The sequence below is a fragment of the Dreissena polymorpha genome, chromosome 9 (assembly GCF_020536995.1).
Source record: "Dreissena polymorpha isolate Duluth1 chromosome 9, UMN_Dpol_1.0, whole genome shotgun sequence".
NCBI classification, from domain to species: Eukaryota; Metazoa; Mollusca; class Bivalvia; order Myida; family Dreissenidae; genus Dreissena; species Dreissena polymorpha.
Window position 1 is genome coordinate 68,523,069 of NC_068363.1, and position 24,920 is coordinate 68,547,988.

Here is a 24,920-nt window from a genome sequence, read left to right on the forward strand (position 1 = left end):
ATCTACGTAAACAAACATTGATTGAAACATATCATGTCTCTCAATACTTAAACTCTATACAATTACGGGGAAAACGGGAAAAATTTAACATAATACATACTTTGCGGATATGGCTACTAAATCTTGACAAAATAGATCGAAAGCATACAACAAACTTTTCTATTTTGATTCTTGAAAAAAAAAATATCGGTTGAATACTATAGTTGGTAAACGTAAATGATATAAAGCATTCCTGTTACTGTGACAATCCCAGATTCAACATGTTTTTTTTCTTTCCATACAATAAGTTAAAAGAAAAAAGTAACAAAAACGACGCCAATAACAAAAATATTATCACATTTGGCTTATTCGACGGCAATAAAAGCTCCCTTGCGTCTATATTTTAAATTGAAAGTAAAGTAAAAATATATAGTTATTCATTTTTCACCCTAACCGTTACAATCCTCAACGGACTTTAGACAAAGACACAACCATTTATTAATTTCAATACCATTCACTAAGAGGTTAAGAGAAAGAAAAAATGTTTATATTTGAAAAACTGCACTTTCATCTAAAACATTCATTGAAAAGTAATACATGCATCTAATCAGCTTATTTTAGGGTTCATATTTCTGAAATTGTGTTTATAAAGTTTATATATTATAAATTTAATTGTGTTTGGAGCGAGCTCAATGGATATATTTAAGATAGCTTTTGAAGAGTACCGAGCGTTTTCGTGACTTCTTCTTCAATCACATGTATTAATTGGTAAAACAATACATATTGTACTGCTGAATAATAACAAAGAATAACGGCAAGAAGTTGATATCAATGTTACCATGTATACTTTATAGTCGGAAAGTGTTTCTCCAGCTATTTTTCTTGTCGTGTTTCGAAGTTTTGTTATTGTAATAATTAAAAATCGTTTGTTTCACAGCTTATTAACTTCAAAATGTATGTATTAAGTATTACAGTCATACACTATGACGAGACACCTGAAATACGAATGCACTCATTTAAAAACTTTGATCTAAAGTGTTGATTTTGAACGGTGAGTGCATACATGATGTAAACACTGGAAAACAAATTATTACACATGCTATTTTACGGCATTGTGCTAACATTACGACTTGATATGAACCAATATCATATTGTATATTGTTGATTTCAACAACCTTTATATTGTTGATTTTCAAACCGATCTTGATATTATATGTGAGCTACATATGTCGGATGTCAAATTGGCATATTAGCAACAGGGATAGAGCAGAGGCTTTTATTTGTTTAAAGTTAATTGAAATGCTTACATTACCTCATTTAATTATTAACATATACATTAGAGTCGTGTGGCCTGTTGATTTAACGTCATTTTGCACTTTCAATATTGATAGAAAATATTAACATTGTAGTTAACATATTGCGATCGAGATGTTTTACAGTTCTTAACACTATCCCACGCCAGCATAAAGTTTTAACTGATATTCAAGAATGTCAATATAATTGCATGCTAATGATATGAAATGACAACTCCTCGTTTATTTCGAATACGAGCTATTTTCTACCAGTCAAATGAAATTTTAATGAAGCATTTTTGAATTTCGTTGTGAGAAATTAGTCCAGCGATCGGATGGTGTTTTAAATAAACATTTAAGCAAAATATGCAGTGCACAAACAAGAAGCTTCAGCAAATGTTCACTTTCAAAAATTCTAGAGTCTTGCCTTATTCTTGACACTTATTATTTAGAAAAAATAAATAGACGTATTATAAAACTATGCAAACATAGAAATTTCCAAGTCATATGCGCATCACGATATAATTAAGTCCACATTTGAATTGCAAACACATTTCCCAGAATACAACAACATTTTTAATCGTTGAATACGGTGCATGGGGAATAAATCACAACGAACGATTTCTCGATCGTATGAACATTCTACCAATAACGACGATCGGGGAATAACGTGTGTTTCACTATTTTTCTGCGCTTGCTAAAAATTCGTTAAGAATCATGCTAACTAAATCAGTAATGTATTAACATCTGAGACATCATATACTCTCAAATAAATTAAATTATTATGAAGAATGCTGCAAGTGTTTACCATAAATGTGTTTATATACTAAGAATATGGTTTATGTTGATTAGAATTCATAGAAACAGGATTACTCGGAATCCTTATATAAATCATATCATAAAATAATGCTATCATTTACAGATGCCAGAATTGTTCGACACATAAGCTTTATAATTGATTCAAGAATCGCGTCATAGCCTGAAAACATGCTTATTGAGTGCAGGAAACAGATAGAGAAGGAATCCACATAGTTACCACAATTGTTTACAGATCTAGATATTGCAAGTGTTCATAGCAACACTAACCAGAACGCGATAAATGCACAGACGCGGATCAGGTGATAAGTAATGCCAGATCAGTTTACTTGATCTATTGTGGTTCTACTAGTTCTAAGACAGCAGTGCATGATGCCTTCAGTTGTATGTCTTAGTTTATTAGCTGATAATGTGTAAAAGGATATTTGTGTCAGAAAAAAACGCCAACAAAAGCATATGTGAACATTTATTTATACATGCATGCCCTTCACATTTTATAAGCCGTGCTCTGTGAAAAGTGGGTTTAATGCATGTGTTGAAAGTGTCGTCTCAGATTAGCCTGTGTGATCCGCACAGGCTAATCAGGGTCAACACTTTTCACTTTTGTTGTATTTTCTGTTTAAAGAGAGTCTCTTGTTAGCAAAAATCTAATTTAGACTGAAAGCGTCCCTCCTGATTAGCTTGTGCGTACCGCACAGGCTAATCTGGGACGACATTTTACGCACACGCATCAAACCCCATTTTCTAAGAGAACGGCTCAATTTATTTACATTTTTTTAATAAAAAGGAAACTCATATCCATCTGTAAGTAGAATCTACTCTACGAGAATTTATATAGCATCCACCTAATCTTTTAAACTTGCATTTCCGCGTCCATTTGCTTAAGTCAAAGTCCTGAGCACACGTTATAACTCGCACTAACAATATAATCGTTTCCATAACTTGAATAGTGTGAATTATTTTTTGTTAAATTTCATCGCGAACTCTTTAAGTCGAAAGCCTTTGTACTAGCAATTTATAAAAATCAGGTTGATGCCATTTGCAAAGAGTTACACTGTCTTGATGTTTGAATAATTGACACGGACATGTTTTTTCGGACTCGTTTAAGTACCTGTATAAACTGTTCTCGTTCACGATCATTCTTTACATCCATAATATAAGAATCAATGCATAGTGACCGACAGTAACAGAGCAACATCTTCGAACAATCAACTGGCAGTTTATTTAAAGCGAAATAAATTGAATTGATATCGGCACCATTAAAGCCTTCTGGTTCAGGGAGTAGCACATGATAACAACCAAATAAATCATTCCACATAAAGGATCGGTCATTATGCATGGCGTCATTCGAAGTCATTTAATCATTATCTCGTCACGTTTTTGTTACAGATTTATATTAGAACAAATCTAACATAGTTTGTTAACTATCATATGCGAAAATAATGGGCACCATCTGGATTTATTGCCATAAACTATTTAAGAGTGCGAATATATGTTAGGGCGAATCTCGATTAAGAAACACCAATGCTGATCAGAACTCGTAGGCTGAGCAGGAAAAAAGATGTAACATAATAAAGCTGGGAACTTAAATCAATAATTGTGAATTGATCGACAAACAATGTATAAACGGTATATCTTAACATGCAACAAACTATTTCTCTAGATAAAATATACAATGGTTACACGATGGCCGTTAAAAGCTCTCAAAAATCCATCATGATTTGATGAAAGTGTGATAAAGCTCGCAAAAAAGCATTAATAAAAACAAAAATACTCTTTTGATAAGACTCATTCAAACAAAATATAAAGACTATAAATTAACTAAAATAATTTTACCCACATAACGTGTTATGCTGAAAAAAACAATAGGGCCAAAGGCCCTAAGTCGCTCAACGTAGACAGAATGAACTGAACTATTCCGATCTTTTTTTAATATTCAGTTAGTAGTCAGTACAAATAGAATTCAGTACAATTATCATTTGAACGGATAATATTACTTCCATGGTGTTAAGAAAGTTACGCTATCGAACTATAATTGGAATTGCCTTTTATCACGAAGGTCGTGTGTTATGTTTAATATAAAAACCAAGAGCAATATAGACCTCGTGGAAATGATTAAAACAGACGTAATAGAAGATCGCCATGCTTTGTTACGAAACAATTCCAAAACCCATGAGCTTTGTGGTTTTGGAGGATAAGATTTCTTAAATATTCGCTTAATTATATTTCAGAAGCAATCTACCTAAAAGCAGTGGCAAGGTTTGAGACCGGATAGGAAAACTTTACAATATTACGTGTACAATCCAAACATCTGGGCCTTCTGGTTTCAAATAAGATTTAAAAAGAAACATACCAAAACAATTCCAAAAAAGGGCTTTTTTAAATTTGACTTAATGACCTAGTCTTGACCCCACAAGACCCGTTTCTGTCTAAGACGATATATTATAAGAACATATTGACACGTTCTGCTCATGTTAGCTAAATTGAAAAAAATCTGACGTGCACAAAATATGTAATGATTTAACATGAAAATTTATTACGATTGCTTGTGTTTTTATTTATTATCTGTAATCTTTTAACAATACTAACCCAATCAAGACTGAGAGAAGTTCAGTGTGAGAGATACTTTGTGATGTATGAGTGAGTTAAATTACTAACAGTGCATGCTTTTATTGTGAGATGATTTCATAGTCATCTTTATAATTTTAAATCATAACTCAACATTTGGTCACTTGTTTGTAGAACCTTGTATGAGGTAGTAGGCTTTTTCAAATTGCCACTTTCTACAATAAGTCTTGAGGTCACTGACCATCATTTATACTTTATAGTATTAAAAGCTCGGAACTTTAACCCCTTGCGTTCTTAACTCAAACCCCGGCTACAAATGGCGCCTCACGTTGGGCGCCATTTGTAGCCGGGTTTGAGTTTAGAACGTAATGGGTTTAAGTTCCAAGCTTTTAATACTATAAAGTATAAATGATGAAAATGATGGCCTGAAACATGAATAAGAATCATGTTATAATTAACAAATGACAATTATAATAACAATTTAAATAATTAATTGTAATACATAATAAAATGCAATACAATACAATTCAAGAAAATACAATTATATAAACATATTATAAGGAACTCACCAGTGACCTCAAGACTTAGTGGCAATTGGAAAAAGCCTAACACCTCTTACAAGGTTTTACAAGCAAGTGACCAAATGTTGAGTTATGATTTAAAATTATATAGATGAGCATGAAATCATCTCACAATAAAAGCATGCACTGTTAGTAATTAAACTCACTCTTACATCACAAAGTATCTCTCACACTGAACTTCTCTCAGTCTTGATTGGGTTAGTATTGTTTAAAGAATAGTGTCAGAGTGAATACCCTGTTACATATCTATGACAAGAAACTTCAGAACCTATAGCAAACAAATATCCGTGTAGCAGTTATGACAGAAACTTGGCACAACTACATTATTTACAAAATATCTACGGATGTGAATGAATATCCGGATATCGACCTATCCGAATACAAGGGGCGTATTTGGATTGTCAACCTTTTATACTAATTACCAAGAGACGAATCATGTTTTGTAAAGATTCGATAAATCAAAAAATTGTATTTGGTTGTACGTTTTGTTGTAGAATATGATTGTTTTATCTAACTAAGAATAGTGTTAAAGCGGTTTAAGGTAGTTAGTATGCATCGGTTATATTTTAATAAATTTCGATTTGATGAGTAATTCTTATATACAAAAAAGTAAAAAAAAAGGAAATCCCTAGTATAAAACAGTTATTAACCTTTCACCATAAGAAAAGTACTTCAAATAATATTTGTAGTAATTGGTGATATAAGAATGAGATAATTTAAAGGGGCTTTTTTACGATACATTCTTACGGCATTTGACGACTACATAATAATTTAGGATTGTAAGACTGCAGTTCATGAGGCATATTGACGCCTTATCGGAAAAAATAAGTTTGGCACATGTTTGGATGATAAAATGGCTGCTTACGGATGCACTCAACCCGTACCTATATACCATATTTAATTTTGCACAGTACAGAAAACGACTTCTATAATACGAATTATCAATGTTGTCTATGTTAATGAACTTATGTACACAAACGTACAATATATGTATACGGTAATTAGAGAGAATATGTTTTCTTCTTTTTAGAGAACAACATCATCAGTAAAACCAGCTACACTATTTAACACAGGAATTTCATTAGGTAATTAAGGATAATAAGCAAAACGATGGTCTTAATCAGAAGCAATACTGTAGCATAATATGTTCGGGAAGCTCACACGATTTCAACAGTAAAAATAAGTCTCGTTCTGTGAATATCTGTCATAATGCACGTGCAGTCCACACAGGCTAATCAGGGACGACACTGTCAGCTGTTTATGGAATTTCTTTCCTAAAAGAATTCTTTAATAAACACGAATCCAGTATGTGTGGAAAGTATCATCACTGATGAGCGTGTGTTGTTTGCTGAGGCTTATATAGGAGGCTACTGTTTATCATGCATAAAACCCGGTGTTCAAAGAGCGAGGCTCACATCTTTGTTGCAATATGATCTTTGCTGTATCATGTATTGAGACACAATAGCTCTACGTATTGCCCACAGTGCTGATTATGCGGCTACGACGGGATTCTATTGTCAATCTTAACCGCTCAAAAAACTATGACGATTTGCTTCGGAAGACATGTACACAACTTACGTTTACTGCTTATATATTTGTCGGACTTCCGTCTTATAAATTCAAATCGAGTTGCACAAAGTTGGGTGGGCATTTTGGAGTATTTATCGTTGTATATACAGAAATGTTGAGTTTTGAGTTATATCCCACGTCATTATTGTTGATGCTGCATGTTTATACAAGAAAATGAACAACCCAACAATACATATACACATTTGAATATATATCTATGAAGTTAAATATATCTTATCAATCATCTTTCCATATAAATCACTGAATTCACGAACAGGTGCACTTTTCCACAAAGTGTGTTTAATGAACTTTAATCTGTCTGCAACGTTTAAATTATTTTAAAATATGTGCACGGTCATTTGTCAAATGCCAAAAATGTAAAATATTTGATCAGTTATTGTAATGAATATATACACCAAAACAAACATGAAATTGTTCAGGCGGCTTTAGAAATGCACCTTGCATACATGTATTACGAGTAATCGATTAGCCATTGTCTATCGTCTCAAATTATTGGTTGATGACCTCAAAGCACTCTACAGTGAAGGTACCGTTAACTAAACTTATAAAAAATCATGAACGGTTTCGTTATGAAATAATGAATGTGTTTATCCCCTGGACTTGTAGGATAACGGAACCATAGGTTATTTTGTTTTTATTCAATGACAGTAATTCTTGTAAAAAGTCAACCCAATTTCAATAAAGTAAGTATACCAGTAGCTTTAAACATTATTGTTTATACAGCGCGAATAAAAACATTCAAATTTAGCATAGAAAAATATCATACTAAAATAGCTTAATTCAAAATATAGCCACAAATACCTAAGTAGATATCAAGACCCGTTATATTAAACGTATAAACTGAGCCAAACACACATAAGTATCCATTTACTGTTTATACGATATCATGTCGAATGCTAATTGAATTGTACAGATAGTAAATAAGGTTAAATTTAAGACTCGCAATAGTTAAAAAGAACTCATAAAATGAAATACAAATATTTCAAATATACAAGTAAAAGTACAACGAGGCATATCACGAGGCTTAGATGTATAATTGGTTACCTGTGATTATAACAGATGCACTAAGTTCTCTACTTTTCTCCGGTCGTTTGAGAGCACGTTTCTTCATATTACTATGCTATTTTTTAATAAAATATTGACTTTTTATCAATACTGTTACATTAAACGATGCTATCCACTGATTCACAAAAACCCAAACAGACATTCATTAATCAGAAAATAAAAAACAAATTAAAATCAATACATTCCTCATAGGTCAAAATAGTTGTGTTCTTATTCACACATCTCAAAAGAGTTCAATCGTTTTTCTTAATAACACAAATCGACACATATTTCTTTCTCCAGACATCTCACATCTGAATATCGTTCCTCCTGTAAACTAACTGATCTGTTGCATGCACTTTCCGAGATATTGAGTTCACAAAATATCCAGGTTTTTATACGAAGAAGTGATACAAACACAAAAGTGCGCGATACATTCCATCGGATCGCATGATTAGAATTACCTTTCAATTCCAATTACCCTATCGCGAGGAAAATGCGACCACAACAATCATAATTCATTATTGCAACGTGTATTGCGATTCTCGAAAAGGATCATTCGGTATAAACATACGATGCGAATATTCATGATACAATAATGCCAGAAATATTTTTCATCGAATAAATTAAGAAACATAAAACGCGGACATTTGTTAAGGCGTTTTTATCATTTCAAAATCAGTATATTTAATCTGTCAATGAACCGTTTTGGTCTTTATTTATACGCGAATGTATAAATATTTGGCATTTTTGTCTCGAAATGAATTCTTTTAATGATAATTAAGCTATAAAATGTTCTCAGATAAATACAAAATAATAACGCTAATATGCGTCGTTTTGCAATATTACAAAATCTTTATTCAGTACAAAACAGAGTTGATCAGTGTTTTAATTGAAGTCTGGTGGAATGTATGGCTTAATGGCATTTATTGTGTACCATTTGTTGTATTCTCACATATTCATGTTTAACCCATGTATGCCTAGCGTCTAGAAAAACATGCCTTGTAAGAAATATTCTAAATATAGAAATACATGTACTAGAAATCCCTTATTTCGGAAATAAATTGATCCGATTTAGAAGGATGGGAGTGTACACTAGGCATAAATGGGTTAAGCTCAACCTCAACGACGCACACGTACGTTTTAAGATTAAATCGAACTTTGTACACAACAAAAATAACTTAGATCACTATTTAATTAGTATTTTTTGTTAAATGTGCGCTTAAGCGACAATTTCATATCAAACTTAAAAGATACACACAGTGATTTTTTTGTTTGAAAAATGATAACCTAATGTATATAAAGTGAAGGTTGATATTACTGAACTGTTTCGTAGCTTGACGAGCAAAGATCTTCAATAACAATTATATGAAGAACACATTATCAACTTAAATGAAAAGTTAGACCGATACCGAAAATGCTATGCTTTAACAAAATAATAATTTTCGTTAATTGACATTGACGTCATTGTAATGTTTTTCTTTATGCTGTTAATTATTAATTGGAATAATTGTATTAACATATACATATTAAACTTCATACACATATTTTTTTAAAACGGGTAATACAAAAGCCATCTCATAGCATGAAGTAATTATATATATGGTAAATATGAAAAACATACTTAATAGAAAGTGTTGGCATTGGCAAAATACAAAAAAAAAGAACACAAAATTGTTATAGATTTAAAATTAATGTATAATTTTTATTTAATACAAGCACATTAACACTTCTGACTCAGAAATATGTCAAAAGTGTCAGTTCGGTCATGAATTTTCCTCAATCAAAATCGGTAAAATAGAAAAGCGTGAGCATTTCTTTTCATAGACAATTTGTAGAATACTCGTATAACTAATAAAGCTTTTAAAATGGACACTGTACAGTGTAAATCAACGGCCTGACAAGTGCAATGGTAATGGGTTTTTTCCAAGGGTCCTGTGCAAAAGTCCAGGGAGTGCAAAATGATTTATTCAACTTTGATTTTTGCTATTACAGTTATTTCAGATTCTTCCAATAAGTATATTTTGTTAGCTAAAACGTATATTTGCATTTATTAAAAATATGAAAATATGTGAGAACGTCTTTTAAATTACCCCATGCACGAAAATATGTGAAAAAGTCATTTAATGTGCCCCATGCAGTAAAAGGTTAGTATTATTACATGGTGATTTTGAAAAGTTAATACAATGATAAGGCCGTTATTAAATATCGACAACAAACACATAACGACCTTCATAAAAGCAAGTATATATATTACCATTGATATCATCAAGTGATGGAACTAATGCAAGCCTAATGCACTTATAAGCATACTAGCAATTTGTATCCACCGCAATTATCTTTCAAAGAAAATATATTTCATTTCCTCAAAAAATAGTCTCCATGAATAAGGCTCAGCTCCGTTTGTATCTTGCATTTTATTTGAAAAGGCAGTGTCGGATATCCAGAATCGATTTGTGTAAATTAGTCTGTCGCGAAAATAATATTTTAATTGTGCAAAAACAAGTAATCTGAGTCGTAAAGACGTATAATCGGTCGCGTTCCTTACGTGATTTAAGATTAGTCAATTATTGTTACTGACATATACAGCTTCTAAATGCATTTGGCTGACTACTTTACCATTGACAAGTTTGTGTTTTAAGTTGCAAGTTTAGTAAAATGATTTTCACTTAGCACATACGTATTTGTCGTAAATAAATCAACAAACAAACACAGTAATTGTAGCAATAAGCATTGGCACTTACGGGTTTCTTCATTCTAATCCGTGAGACGACGTGTAGTAATCACTTACTGATTGATAAAGTAATTTATTTTATGCTTTTCGGTGGTGTACAGAGAAATATCAGTTAAGTAAAAGTGATATTTGACTGTTTCAAACAGTGAAAAAAAAAGTGAAAAATATCGATATTTTCACTGTTTTACTGTGAAATTACGTCTTTTTTCGACGAAATGACGTCATTATTCGAACGAATATCTCCAGTTAAACTCTTTTACAATGTAAATAAACGGTGAAAAAAAAGCATAAAATAAAAAAATGTTGGGTTCGGTTGAATACCGATTTTAATTCACTCGTTATCATAAAACTCGCCATTCGTGAAAATATTATTTTTATGATCCCTCGTGAAATAAAATCGATATTCCACCGAATCCAACAAATATCCTCTATATAAACAAAGTGAACCTTAAGCTGCAACAGCGTGAGACAAACCCTATTATACAATGCGGGCTTTTAATTATGTTGAAGAATCAATTGGCAAACAACGAGGCAGACAAACAATTGTAGAGGACAAGACACACACGTACGCAACAAACGCACAAAAAGAATTAAAACTGGGGTCATCAATTAGGGACTATCGACATTTAGCGCTGGATGTTAAACCGGTTTTGATAAATTGACAAAATTGAAACAAGAAATATCTTTAGAAAAAAGATATACGGCGTTGATTGTGGTTGGAGTTGGTGAAAGGTAATGAGTTTAATGAATAAAATCAAAGATAGCGAATGTAGTTTTCTGTGCAGTTCTTAGCTGCATCACACGCAGTACGGGGTGTTACGCGGAGTTTTCGCGGCTTATTTCACATTATTGCATATTGCTGGTCATAAACCTATAGATACAAAACAGAAAAACAACAGAATAATGGAAGTGAAAATAAAACATATGAGTCAACCGGCCACACGCGAAGTATCCGTACATATTTTAAATATTTATACGCGCGTTCTTCGAACAAACCTATTTTAGTGGTTTGTCGGGCAATGCCATTTGATTTGATTATTAACAAGTTCGAGAATCATTGCGCTTATGCTTAATACATTAGTCAATATGGTGGAATAATTCTTGTTAAATTGATCAAAAATAATATTTATCATGGTATTGTTGACAACACATTAAGAATCTATTATTGAAATACCATAATTATATAGCTGAATATCTTCATTTAACATATTTCTGGTCTAAAGAAAATTCTAGTTCACCTAGTTCACGCGATAGCGTCTATATTATATAACGATTATTGTACTGGCCGCGAACTGATCCTGATACCTTGCGGGTTGGAATGCAATGCATTAAAGGGAGGCCATGCTTCCACTGCTGGAACGACGGCTTGTTTAACACTTTATACTTTTACATGTTAATTGTTCAATTTCGAAAACAATTTAAAATGGTTTGGCCAAAACGATTATCAGGATAGGGAAAAACGATACTTTTATGAAATTAAATATACTAGTACACAGACAGGAATATGGAAGTAATTACTAAATATGAAACATAGCCTTTAAGCACAAACGCTCTGGCGCTGGCAATCCTCTGAAAATTAAAGGTGCACGCACACTGTATTGATGTCGAGAGTTGAGTGTAAAACTGTTCTATCTATCAAGCCTTTTCATTAGAGATAAAATTGCTTCATGTTGAACACGCAGTAAAACAGTGTTACAAAGACGCGGTCATGTTTCCAATGTTCTGGTGGTATGCACAAATCAGTCAATGGAATAAATGACGTGTATTCATTCGTGTCTTGCCGCGGGAAATTTTATTTGATTTTTATTGGACACTTACAAAGGTCGGGTAAGGTCAAATGTGAAGTTTAACCGCTTTGCCGAAAAATTTGTTTCACATTTGTAAATTTTCGTTGTAGATTTTGCAAGTAAGCAGTAATAATTGACACTTACTATGCTCTTAAAGGGATCTTTTCACGCTTTGGTAAATTGACCAAAATTGAAAAAAGTTGTTTCAGATTCGCAAATTTTCGTTTTAGTTATGATATTTGTGAGGAAACAGTAATACTGAACAGTTTTACCATGGTATAATAAGCAATTATATGCCATCTTTTGGACGATTTTAAAACCCTACGAAATTTATAAGCGTTGCAACGCGAAACGATTGAATAATTTGGAGGATGTTCTGTTTTGTCGTAAATTTTGTGAAACATACGACGATTGCTAATATAAGGTATAAATATGCATCTTTTTACGATTTAAAAGTCTGAAAATTATAAATCGTTACAAACACGCATCGATTGTATGATTTGGAAAGTTCTGTTGTCGTCGTTATATTTTGTGACCTTACGAGGATCACTTATATAAAGTTTACATTATTTCCAGTTTTGCATGGATAGCCGAGTGGTTCCAGCGCTAGACTCCAGGGTCAGTTGTTCGAGCCCATGTAAGGATTACTTTTTTCTTTCTTTAATTTTATTTTTGTTTTTTACTGTTACATTTTAGAACCGATGTTTACAATTATCAATTTAAAACATTTAATGACAAACTTCAAAAGATGCGAAATTTAATTCGTTAAGAATGAAAACTTCTTATAAATGAAGAGAACAATCGATCACGAACTTTTAGGGAAATATAATTACCGTTGCAAGGTCTGACACTATAAATAAGGCAAAATATACACAAATTAAATCTTCAGTCTCAACAGCAAGAAACCTTTGTATGAAATGCGGTCCTGAACAAAACGGGGAACTCCGCATTGGCACTGCCACCTCAAGGCATTAGCTGCTTTAACCGGTTTTAAAGTGCTCGAAACTTCACTTTTGTCTTTATGCAAAAATATGATATAAACAGAGCCTAGAACCTGGGTATCAGATTGAAAATTGATTTTCTATATGCGCTAAGTAATTTGTTTACCTTTGAAACTCATAGTAATTTTGAAGTGAATGATCGTGAAAACGGGACTCCGGATGTATACTTATTGGTTTGTTTTGCCCACGTGTAAACTTCACACCATTAACGGCTAACAACCGAACAGTTATCATAGTAGATGAAATAAACATACACAGCTGCGTTGGGATTTCTATACCAGAGCTTGAATAACTTTGATTATGTGCGAACAATGTTACATCTAGCAGATCTGTTAAAAATAGTGTATAAAGGGATCTTTAACATTTTTCACCTTGATCATTTTCCCACTCTTTGACCTAGCAGGGTGAGCCAGTTTAGTGTTAATGTTTGCGTTTGACTTTGAACTAAAGTCATGCAGCAATAAATTGTTTGCCATATACAAACATAGATCCAGACAAGCCTGTGAATTCGCCGCGCAGTCTGGTAAATAGCTGCGCTATTAAGTCACGCACGAGGTCTCATAAGACGACAGAGTGTCTCCTGACCAGACTGCGCTTATGCTCAAGACCCATATTTGCACGAGGCGGCTCATTTAACGTTTGTCAAAATACATTAGCCAAATGCATTGATATGCTACAAATCGGAATCCTTTTTTAATGTACAATCTAAACATCAGAATAAAATATACATTACAACGTGTCTTTTAAGTTAGTGTTTGTGCTATTTTTTCGTCTTGAGTTTCTATTACAACTGTTTCCTCGTTAAGTCGAACGGTAAGTTCTTTTTAAAAGAATTGTATTGAAATTATTTCAAGTTGCTTATCATCAGACACAAAGACAGTCGCTGGATTAAAACTAAACGTTTATTGCAGAAACAGTTAATAAAACGCAATTAGTTGGTCTGCTCTGTCTAGACGGAACTCCTGATTTTACTGTTCTGGTGGATACGCAAACTATTAAAAAAGACAAACAACATATATAAGCATCATTAAATGTAAATATACCATGTTCTAACGTGATATCAGTACGCTTTAAGTAAATGGTTTGTTTTAGTGAGTCAATAAAACATGGGTGATAATGTAAAAGCATATATCAAATCACCTAATTTTTGCCATTTCGTTAGTTTTAGAGCGTTGTTTTACTAAGTCGTCTTACTGTCGACCTCCCGATTTATCATTTACATGGTTCACCTCTTTCAACCCTAATTCTACTTAGCCTTCAAATTGAATTGCATTTGAAGTTTGTTTACGTTTTATGTAAGGTTTATTTTGACAGTTGTTGAAGGAGTTCTGCTACTTGTGGGAGTTATTGCACTTATGAATTCAATCAATATTTAAATCACCATGTCCTTTATTGACTTATATGTTTGAACAGTCTTTGGAAAATGATTAATCGCGATAATGCTCTTAGCTCTTTTTATTGTGAACGTTATTACAACCAAGGCACTGCAATTTTCCAGATTTCCAGCCTTCGGTCAAACAAATTAAAAGCTGACAATCTTTTGCGGCAAACAACTTATTTTTTTTATTAAATAAACAAAGAACAGACCTTCTTTAAAGCTTTGTGACCTCTCGGTCGATATTAATATAGTATGGCAATATTCCGATAAAAGTGGAATGAAAACAGAAATTCGAGGCTAAATAATGAGATGCTTTTTTTGCAAATTTAGCTACGTAACCGTGAGGCAATTAATATATTTTCAAAACCAATTACAATCTTGCATTTCAAACAAAATGTAATTGCATTCTGGATTGTATAAGAGCAAACATGTTTATGTATTCATTTTTTTAATGAGTCGTATTGTTTTGTTGCCGTGTAAAAAATACAATCTTGCAAAACAGAACAAAAAAGTTCTGTTCTAAACAACATATACTGACAAAAATATCAATTTGGGAAACAAAAGCTCGTTATTGTGTGTAAAGCATTCAATTTTGGTATAATTATATTTAACATGGATTTGTGTTTAACTGACAGATATGATCTTGGATTAGAATACGTTATGCACCATTGTCACAACATGCAGATTTTAAATTATCATATAGCTTAGATCATGTTTAAACTTTTATTATATGAGCACTCATCTTTTTATGCTGTATATATGGCTGTATTAGGAATCTATATGATCTGTATATATGTATTACTAAAGTTATACAAGAGTATTCGTTATATAATACAACAATGTGAACATTATATTTCGTTAAAATAATACAGATTGGTTTTACTATTTAATTCTTAGTATTTACTCTTACATAGTACAGCGTTATGTCTAAACATGTTAACGATAAGTATTTTCGTGAACGTTTTGTTTTGTATTACGCTGCAAATACATATTATTTTGTGCATTCTAATTTATTTATTTATTTACATGCGTTTAAAGAAAAATATATAAGTCAAAGAATCAACACGTTCATCTCTCAATCTGGAAGGCGCTAACTGAAACCATGTGCTGCTGAAAAAGAGCTTGCCTCATTTATGAACTCATAAAACAATCTTGCAGCCAAGTAACCGATGATGAATAGAATACCTGAAGATATTTACACCATACTATTCGGAAGCAAATGGGAAATTAATGTCTTTCTTTTCTGGCTGGATAACATCTCTCAGAAAAATAGTACATGTATTGTAATTGGTCAGCTCTTTCAGCAATACATGCGTATTGGCATTTTTAGGACAGGTGGTAAGCTACAGATGTTCTTTAAAGTAAAATAACTCGTTTTGTCTTTCATTGTTATACTATAATTCCATAACAAAAATGCTATATTGGCGATATGATATTCGTGTTTTTTTTCTTTTTGTTATTTGTTTTTGCAAGGAATTGTTCTGTCTGTTTACCTTATTTTAAACACAGCTATTCCTAAGTACAAAGATCGTAGTTTTGTTATGTCCTTTTGGCACGTGAAGTCAAATATTTACAAAACAATTGAGGTCAGTTAATTTTCAATGAATTTTATTCAATACATTTTACGTCCGAACGTTTGAGTTGTAAAGTGATTTTCCTGCAATCCTCATCCACAATAGTGCGAAAGAAAAATACATGTCTTCAAAACTAATCTGAATTGATACAGACAACACCATTCATAAGAATGTTGGAAAACGAATAAACTTCTTATACGCTTTACGTCCAAACGTTTGAGTTGTAAAGTGATTTGCCTGCAATTCCTTTTCCACAATAATGCGAAAGAAAAATAATTTCTTCAAAACGATTCTGAAATGATACAGACAACACCATTCATAAGAATGTTGGAAAACTAATTAACTTGTAGATCAACTGATCATAAAGTACTAATGGTCGCCTAACCTATGGGCAATAAAACCAATTAACTTCCTCCTCAGCCCGATGATTAAGTTTGACCGATTGTCTGATTGTAAACACTAACGATACAAATATCAGAAATGAACTTTGAGTAGAACCACTTCTCCGACCATGCATATATTTATGTTACCATAAAATCGTTTAGAAATCAACAAATTATATAACCGTGCGCATACTTTAAAGACAACCTTTTTTGGTGTTCGACACAAGTTTAGCCGAGCATTAATTAAATCTAAACTAACAATATAATTGTATTAAATAATTTCCAAAATGAAACTACCATTTCTGAAATAAAATGCTTACGGTAGTTTATATAAGACAAGTATTATTTTAATGTATTTCACTTAATCTTTTGTAAACCAACACTTGAAAACAAAACTAAAAGTAACCAGAATGAAAGCCTCACACTTAAACGATTTTACATTAAATGCTTTATAAAATTGTAAGCTTATACTTAACGTGTTCAATAAATATTAAACTGTTAAAAATAGCGGGCCCTTACGACAAAATAAAAAAAGCTAATTCAGCTATCTAAAAAGGTACGACTTATCGTTCGTTTATACTTCATGTACTATCACAACATATTAATTCAGATCAAAACTTATACACAGTTGTGATTAATTAACAACAATATCTATACTTTATTAGGCAAATCGGCATAATCCATTCCTTTGGCCTTTTACAAATACAATATTACAAAGAGATGGTCATAGCAAAACAACATGTAAATTTTAAAGTGCATGATATCAAAATATTCATGTACAAATAGATATCGAAAAACTAAACAAATACATGAATACCTCAGACTAAACTTATGTATACAGATTAAGAAGCAATACAATCTAGGATTCGGGAACGTCGTTTCATAGAAAAATATACACATTTTTCCAGGCGTCTTAACACTTCTGTTTTATTTGAGGACATAAGCTTAATAAATTTATTCATTGTATTAAAAGCAGTTGGGATATTATATTTGCGTCATAAATCTTGATAAAGGGGCAACAAGCAAATTCGTTGAATTGATATCCCCCGCCATTATACTTCTGGACACAAAAATATTCTGGACGGATGGACAAGAACAATTTGCATCATCCTCTTATCCATATGTATACTCATACCAAGTTTCTATAAAATCCGTCAAAGCACTTCCAAGATATGGCTCCGGACACACAAAAAAGCATTTTTTTAAGATACAAAGGGCCATAACTCCTTTATTATCCGATGGTGTACAATGCCATTTGGCGTGCATCATCCTCTTATCCATATATATACTCATACCAAGTTTCAATGAAATCCGCCACATCACTTTCAAGATATTGCTCCGGACACAAAAGTGCCGGACGGACGGACGAAAAGACGGACGGACGGACAACGCCAAAACAATATCCCTGCGCCTATGGCGGGGGATAACAAAGTACAAAGTGGAATTCCGATTCAACTACATTTAGGTTACACAATTTACAAAGTCTTCTTATTCTATCAACATTATTGAATCTACCTGTTTCGATCTCAAGCTGGTGGGAGCACAGTCTCAGTTTTGTTAATGCTATTCTATAATTACCATGGTATAATGCATCTAGTTATTGTTATGCCCCCGGTAGGGTGGCATAAAGCATTTGAACTGTCCGTCAGTATGTCAGTATGTCAGTCTGTCCGTCCGTCCGAAAATAAAAATTTAACGTTGGCCTTAACTTTTGCAATATTGAAGATAGCAACTTGATATTTGGCAAGCATGTGAATCTCACGAAGCTGCACATTTTGAGTGGTGGAAGTTCAAGGTCAAGGTCATCCTTCAAGGTCAAAGGTAAAAAAATAATATTTTTTTTTTATATCAAAGCGGTTCAATAGGGGACATTGTGTTTCTGACGAACACATCTCTTGTTCATATTTGAAAACAGTTTTACATTTGTTAAAAAAGTATAATTTGCTTTGTGAGCTAACAATTTCGCACCAAGTCTGTATATATTGGTCACGGATTCTTTGTTTTAACAGATGCAAATAGCTACCGTTATAGTCGAACATTGACCATAGGTATACGAATCCAAGGTTATCTAATAAATTATTCATGGCTATTTTTTTACATTCAATGAGTTGAAAATTACGTTATGTATGTGTTCTTGAAATATTTTTCTTGGAAGAGATTTAGAATTTTTCATAATTTTACACGAATACTTTAAGACCAATTCCTTTCAGATGACCGAAAAAGGAAATCTGCCTAATTCGCCAAGGACTGCAACTGTGAATGTTTGGGGACGAACGCCAAGGATATGTTTACAAAATTTGACATGGCGTTTGTCTACATCCTTAAAGTCATAAACGCCACATATCTCATTATGGAATAATCGGCGCAACTTTGCAGTCAAACAGTAGCATCTTGGTTTTAATATCAAATGATACCCAAGTAAACAATAATAAAAGACCATTATATGCTTTGAGTGCCTGTTCATTAAGTGTTTTTATAGTCTGGTTATAGTTTCCGTTATAATAAAATGGCATGCCTAGGTAACAGAAACTATCAACAATCTCAACATCGATATTGTTGATACACCGAGTATAGTTGTTTCTAGATCTTTTGCGTTCAAAAATACAAAATTTTGTTCTCTCTATATTCATTGTAAGGCCCCATATCAAAGCAAATCTACTTATTGAGTCAAGTTAAGTCTGAAGATGTTTTGGATCTGTTGTAAATAATGCCATGTCATCAGCAAATAAGAGAATAGATAGTGACAATTTTTTAATATCGTTTAACTACAAATTAGTAAAGTTCATATAGTCCTTGATGTCATTTATAAATAATATAAACAAAAGAGGGGAAAGAGGCTCACCCTGCTTTACACCAAGTGTTAGATCAAACAGTTCAGAATACGACATATTTTCATTATTTCGTATACAGGCCTTAACATTCGAGTATAAGGATTTAAGCATTTTTAACATCTTAGAATTTATTTGTGAATAAGTTAATTTCATCCATAACGCGTCATGTATAACAGTGTCTAAAGCCTTTTGATAGTCAATATAATTTTATTTTATTAGCTAGTACTTTTTGTATTATAGTATGAAGGATAAAATACAATCGCTAGTATTACGGTTCTAATGAAAACCAAATTGAGCCTCGTTCAGCTTTTGTTCACTTTCGCACCAAGCGTTTAGTCTATTTCTTACCAAGAGTGAAAATACTTTAGTCATTGTATTTTTTTTGGTAAAGCTCCTGTAATTTGATGGGTCAGATTTACAACCCTTTTTATGAATCGGCACAATTACTCCTTTTGACCAGTCTTCTGAATAAATACCTGTGCCAAATATATGATTGAAAATACACATTAAATACGGAGCAATAAAATCTTTAGCATCGATAAAAAGTCGGCAACATTGCCAGATAAGTCACACATTTTATATCTTGACATCTCACTTATAGTTTTACAGACCTCCTCAACACTAAAATTACGGTCTAAACTATCAATAATAATATCCTCATGCACTTCATAGTTGCAATCATTAGAATCCCTTAATGAGCTATCATTGGGATTCTTTGACACATTACAAAAATAATTAACAAAGTCCTCAGGCGAAATATTAGGGGCTTTACAATGATTCTTATTTTTAAAATCATTAACGTGTTTCCAATTTGCGAGAACCATTTCGACTTAGTGCGGATATTTTTTTTTCAGCTAAACAATGACATTGTTTGGCCTTCCGTTTGGTGGTAATAAAAGCACTTCTTGCATTTAAAAATTATTATTTTCAACACTGGGACTATCTTTATAAACAAGTTTACTTTGGTTAAAAAGTAATACTACGAGCAAATAAGAGTAAAATATCTATTTAATAGTTGAGATAACGGAATCATTATTCGATACACTATTTTAAAATAAGAGTTGTACCAAAGGTACTTACCATCATTGACGTGTCTTTTCATTTTGTGTTCGTGTTCGTGTTTTGTTTTTCCATGATTTTCAAATCCAAATGTTTCCTTGTGAGACCTAATTTTAATCTTTCCTGCAGAGTGCATTATATTACAATTCACTTCTCTAATAAGCGTAGTAATGGCAATAATCCTTCAATTCATAATCAACTGATAGAATCAGAGCTTTTCACTTTGCTCTGTTTGGGCGAAACTGTTATTTGAAGTAACCGCAAATCAATTAGCAAGGCAAGCATTCTATGTTAGCAACAAAACATGTGAATAAACAATGTACCAACTTATATCCGTCCGCTTCTAATGAACCATTTGTTTTTAACGGACCATTTGGAACACATTTGCAAGTATAAAACATAAATCAAAGGGGCTCTTAACTGCCTGCGCATTTACTGTCGAGGTCGTTAATAGGTTACTTTCTGTAAAGGTTATCATGCATATTGTAAAAGAGATTTGTTTACTTATTTAAACCAATATTACAAATACATATCCAGCCACGGAAATAAGTATCTTGTTCTTTGTTTATTCAAACTCAGTTACATGTTCCAATAGCACAATCTTATGTATTTTAGCTCTATTTATCAAAAGCTTTAAGCTTACAGTTAAGATTCCTTTAAATACTGGTGTTATCTCAAGAATTTCCTGCGTATCAATCGTATTCATTACTTCCCTGTAAGAAGGCACAAACCGCCTTACAATCGTAACATTATGAACACCTTTTAGAGAACAAGAGAACATGATTATTGAGCAAAACATATGAAATATATAGTGAGTTCAAAAGCTTTCACTGTAGTCATAATAGCAAACTTGCCGGGAGGTCATGTTTTATGCTACTGAAAAAACCCTGCGCGGGGCCAATTTTGATTACAGATAAAGATACACATATATAGGAACAAAAATCAATACTAGTTTATAGTTTATCTGATATCTGATATAAGTTAAACAAATCGTCCCTGGGATGAAGTAAATTTTGAGTCCATGGACATGATTTGAACGAACTTCATAGATGCCCACTAAATGATGTACATACAGAATACAAATGCTCTTTGATTTCAGGTTTAGGAATATTTTGCATGATAACCATTAAAGGGAAACACTTTATTACCAATTCGTTGCTAATTTGGCACAAGAACAGGAGTTGAAAAAAACTTAGTTAATGCCAAATACCACAACGTTTAGCCTTGCGGTGTCGAATGAGATTTTTAGTTTCCATAACATACTTACAAGAGAAAAGTTACTAAAAGGGTACAGCAAATATTAACCCCAAGGTCATGATTTGAACAAATTTAGTCAATTACACTCATTCGATGTTACATAACGAATACAGATCACATAAACCTTGCGTTTTCAGTGGAGAAGACTTTGATTATTTTTGTTAAATAATTGACATATAACTAAAATAAGTTACTTACTGGGAGGGACCAGTTTTTAGCTTAGGGGTGTGAACCTAGAAAACTTTGTTGAAGACTACTTTTCGATATTACATACAAATACCAACATTTTGGCATTGCGGTTTCAGAGGAGAATACTTTCCAATGTTCAAGTATATACATACAAGTGAAAACAGCAACACCTAGGTCGGGACCAGATGTGACCAAATGAGCATGATTATAACAAACTTTGTAAAAGGACCACCGTGCATTGATGGATGTCCAATAACAAAACTTAAGTTTTTGCTCTTTAAGACGAGAATGTGTTTATAAGTTTTCATTAATCACATAATGTAAACAATTATCACCGTGGACAGGAAACATTTGACCTCAGAGTCATTGTTTTACCAACGTTGGTAGAGGACCACTAGACGCTGTTACGCACCAAATATTTAACTCCTGACCAAATATATAAGTCCTTATCATTACTGTTTCAGGCAATCAGATTTTTGAAGTTTATTTTAGAAATAAATATAATTAACATACAAATAAGCCCTCAGACGTTCTTTTTCTTTAGGCACATTGTATTGTTTTAAAACTCTCAAACATGTATACATGTATCATACGCATGTGCCACGTTGAATGAAATGTGTTATTTGTTAAAGAAGAACGTATTACTATTATTATACTAATTGTTAATATTTAGACCTAGTATATGTAAAATACAATCTATTTTATATGTTGTTTAACCTTATTAGCTTTATCACTTTTTGACGTAATCATATTTATTTTAATATTAATATGCAATCGATAGTTAGTAAAACAGTAAAACAATATGTATTAGTATATGTATTGTTGCAATTAAACGTTTTATTACTTTGTATAATCATGACTTTTTCATTGTTAACACTGTATTCATACTTTGTCAACTTGGGATTTTGGCTTTCTGGATGCATTGCCCAATCAACTTAAAAAAGTTGTAAAACTGGTACAAACCGTGATAAAGTAGACCGGCCTATTATTTATGACATACTACACTTTTGTTTGGTATTCCTGGTATGATACGTATGGCTATTTAAAATACCATCGTCTTTATAAGTTAATATAATATTGAAATAAAACTTTGAGAATTAATTACTCTAGATAACGAATTATCTTCAATAGGTTTCAATGTTCATAGTTTTACTAGGGCTTACAAAATAACGCTATGCGTGAATGTTTCACATGATAAATTGGCATGTTTAATGCAATTTGGCGTTAGTCCACTTTAATTGAACACTCGTACAAAGAAATGCAAAGCATTTTCCACATTTCCAGCTTCTAATCAAACAAAAAATAATGGCTTAAAATGGTTACGGCAAGCAAATAATGTCTTGGAAAGAATTAAATGAAATCCATTATTACTTGCCATTCGAAATTGATATTTTCTGGCGGAATATAATGAAAACGTAGCCCAGAAGCTAAATAATTACATCCTACACTTTACATTTTCAAATCACGCTGCATAACCGGGAGGTAATGAAGATCGTTTCAAAACCAATAAACATAACTGAAATGCGAAACAATAAAACAAGCATAAAATATTATGTCCAATTTATTTTGCAACAAATAATTATATTTGCTTGCTGAGATATTAATACTATGTTGATAAGAACAACAATAACATAATTTGCGAATGCAATACAGAAAGACTTAATAGCATGCACTCACTGGGCACTTGTTGAAGTTAATACTTGACTATTGTGAAATCATTTTAATAGTGTAGTTGTGAAATTAAAATCATTTTTGTAGATTTATTTCGTCATTCATACGTAATGTTTTGTACAACATCATTAAAAATGTATATCTATCTAATATAAGTAACGTTTGAGACGTACAATTTTATAATGGTGTTAAATTCTTATTGATAAACTGTTAAAGTCTAAAATATTTAAAATGCAAGCTACTCGTACTCGTAAAAATAATATATATAAATATGTACAGCATATTGCGGAACCATCAGTTTGGAATAAATAATACACCACGGAGCCAATCTTTGTAGCTCTCTAACGCTTACTTAACAATGTGCCTTGGAAACATAGCTTCCTAATTTGAGCCGCTGGCTGGGAAAACTGGGCTGAATGCATCTGCGTAAAGTGTCATCCCAGACAAGCCAGCACAGGCTATTCAAGAATGATCTTTTTTTTACGAACATCCAGGGAAGGCGTAATGTGTCGTCCCTGATATGTGTGTGCGGAGTGCACATCTTATTCTAGAATGACACTTAACGCACTAGCATTATTTTATGCCTAGTTTTCCGCATGCGCGTTTAATTGAAATATGGTATGCACGTAACCAAAGTAACGTACTATTGAGCCTGATGTTATGCAAACTTTTAACACTGGCGAACCCGTATCACATGAATTTTGTTCGTGGTCTGGCAATGTTAAACTATCTTGAGAAAAACAATATTTCAAGCTGCTTGCGGGTTGTAATAATGCGTAAAATAATACAAAGTCGAAGTTTAATTTATCGCTAAAATAATCGTTGCGGCATTCTTTAAAAGATGTATGCTATTATATGGATATAACTGTTTGTCTGGTCTTGTTTGTTTTGTAATTTTTTGTGTGAATCTGTGCGCATAGTCGTTTTGGAAATCTGTCACTTGTAGATGTGCCTTTCTCCATATGACGAAGCTGCGATGATATGCTCTGTTCAGTGTTGTATTTGTATGTCTTTTTTATTTTGTTAAGGCGCTTGCCTTAAATAAAAAACTTGCGGTTGGTGGCTAGAATTTCGCCTCACACATATTTATGGACGTTCGTTGTTTCAATATTTATGCCTAGCGTCTAGAAAAAAAGCATTGGCAAACAGCGTAGACCCAGATAAGACGCCGCATGATGCGGCGTCT

General features: G+C 32.5%; 1 protein-coding gene across 6 annotated transcripts in view; it reads right to left on the reverse strand.

Annotated features, from left to right (window-relative positions):
- The window catches only part of LOC127844336 (protein-glutamine gamma-glutamyltransferase K-like), a 226,580-nt gene that overhangs the window by 124,293 nt on the left and 77,367 nt on the right, over positions 1-24,920 (reverse strand). The window contains exon 1 of one of the 6 annotated variants that reach the window (XM_052374446.1): positions 20,639-21,315. The exons of 4 other annotated variants lie outside the window; for them this stretch is intronic. In XM_052374446.1, coding sequence (XP_052230406.1) covers positions 20,639-20,753 — 115 coding nt within the window. In that variant the 5' untranslated portion in view covers positions 20,754-21,315. Of the gene's footprint in view, positions 1-7,870; positions 8,189-20,638; positions 21,316-24,920 lie in introns of those variants that run through there. One more of the 6 variants, XM_052374447.1, reaches the window with a different exon arrangement.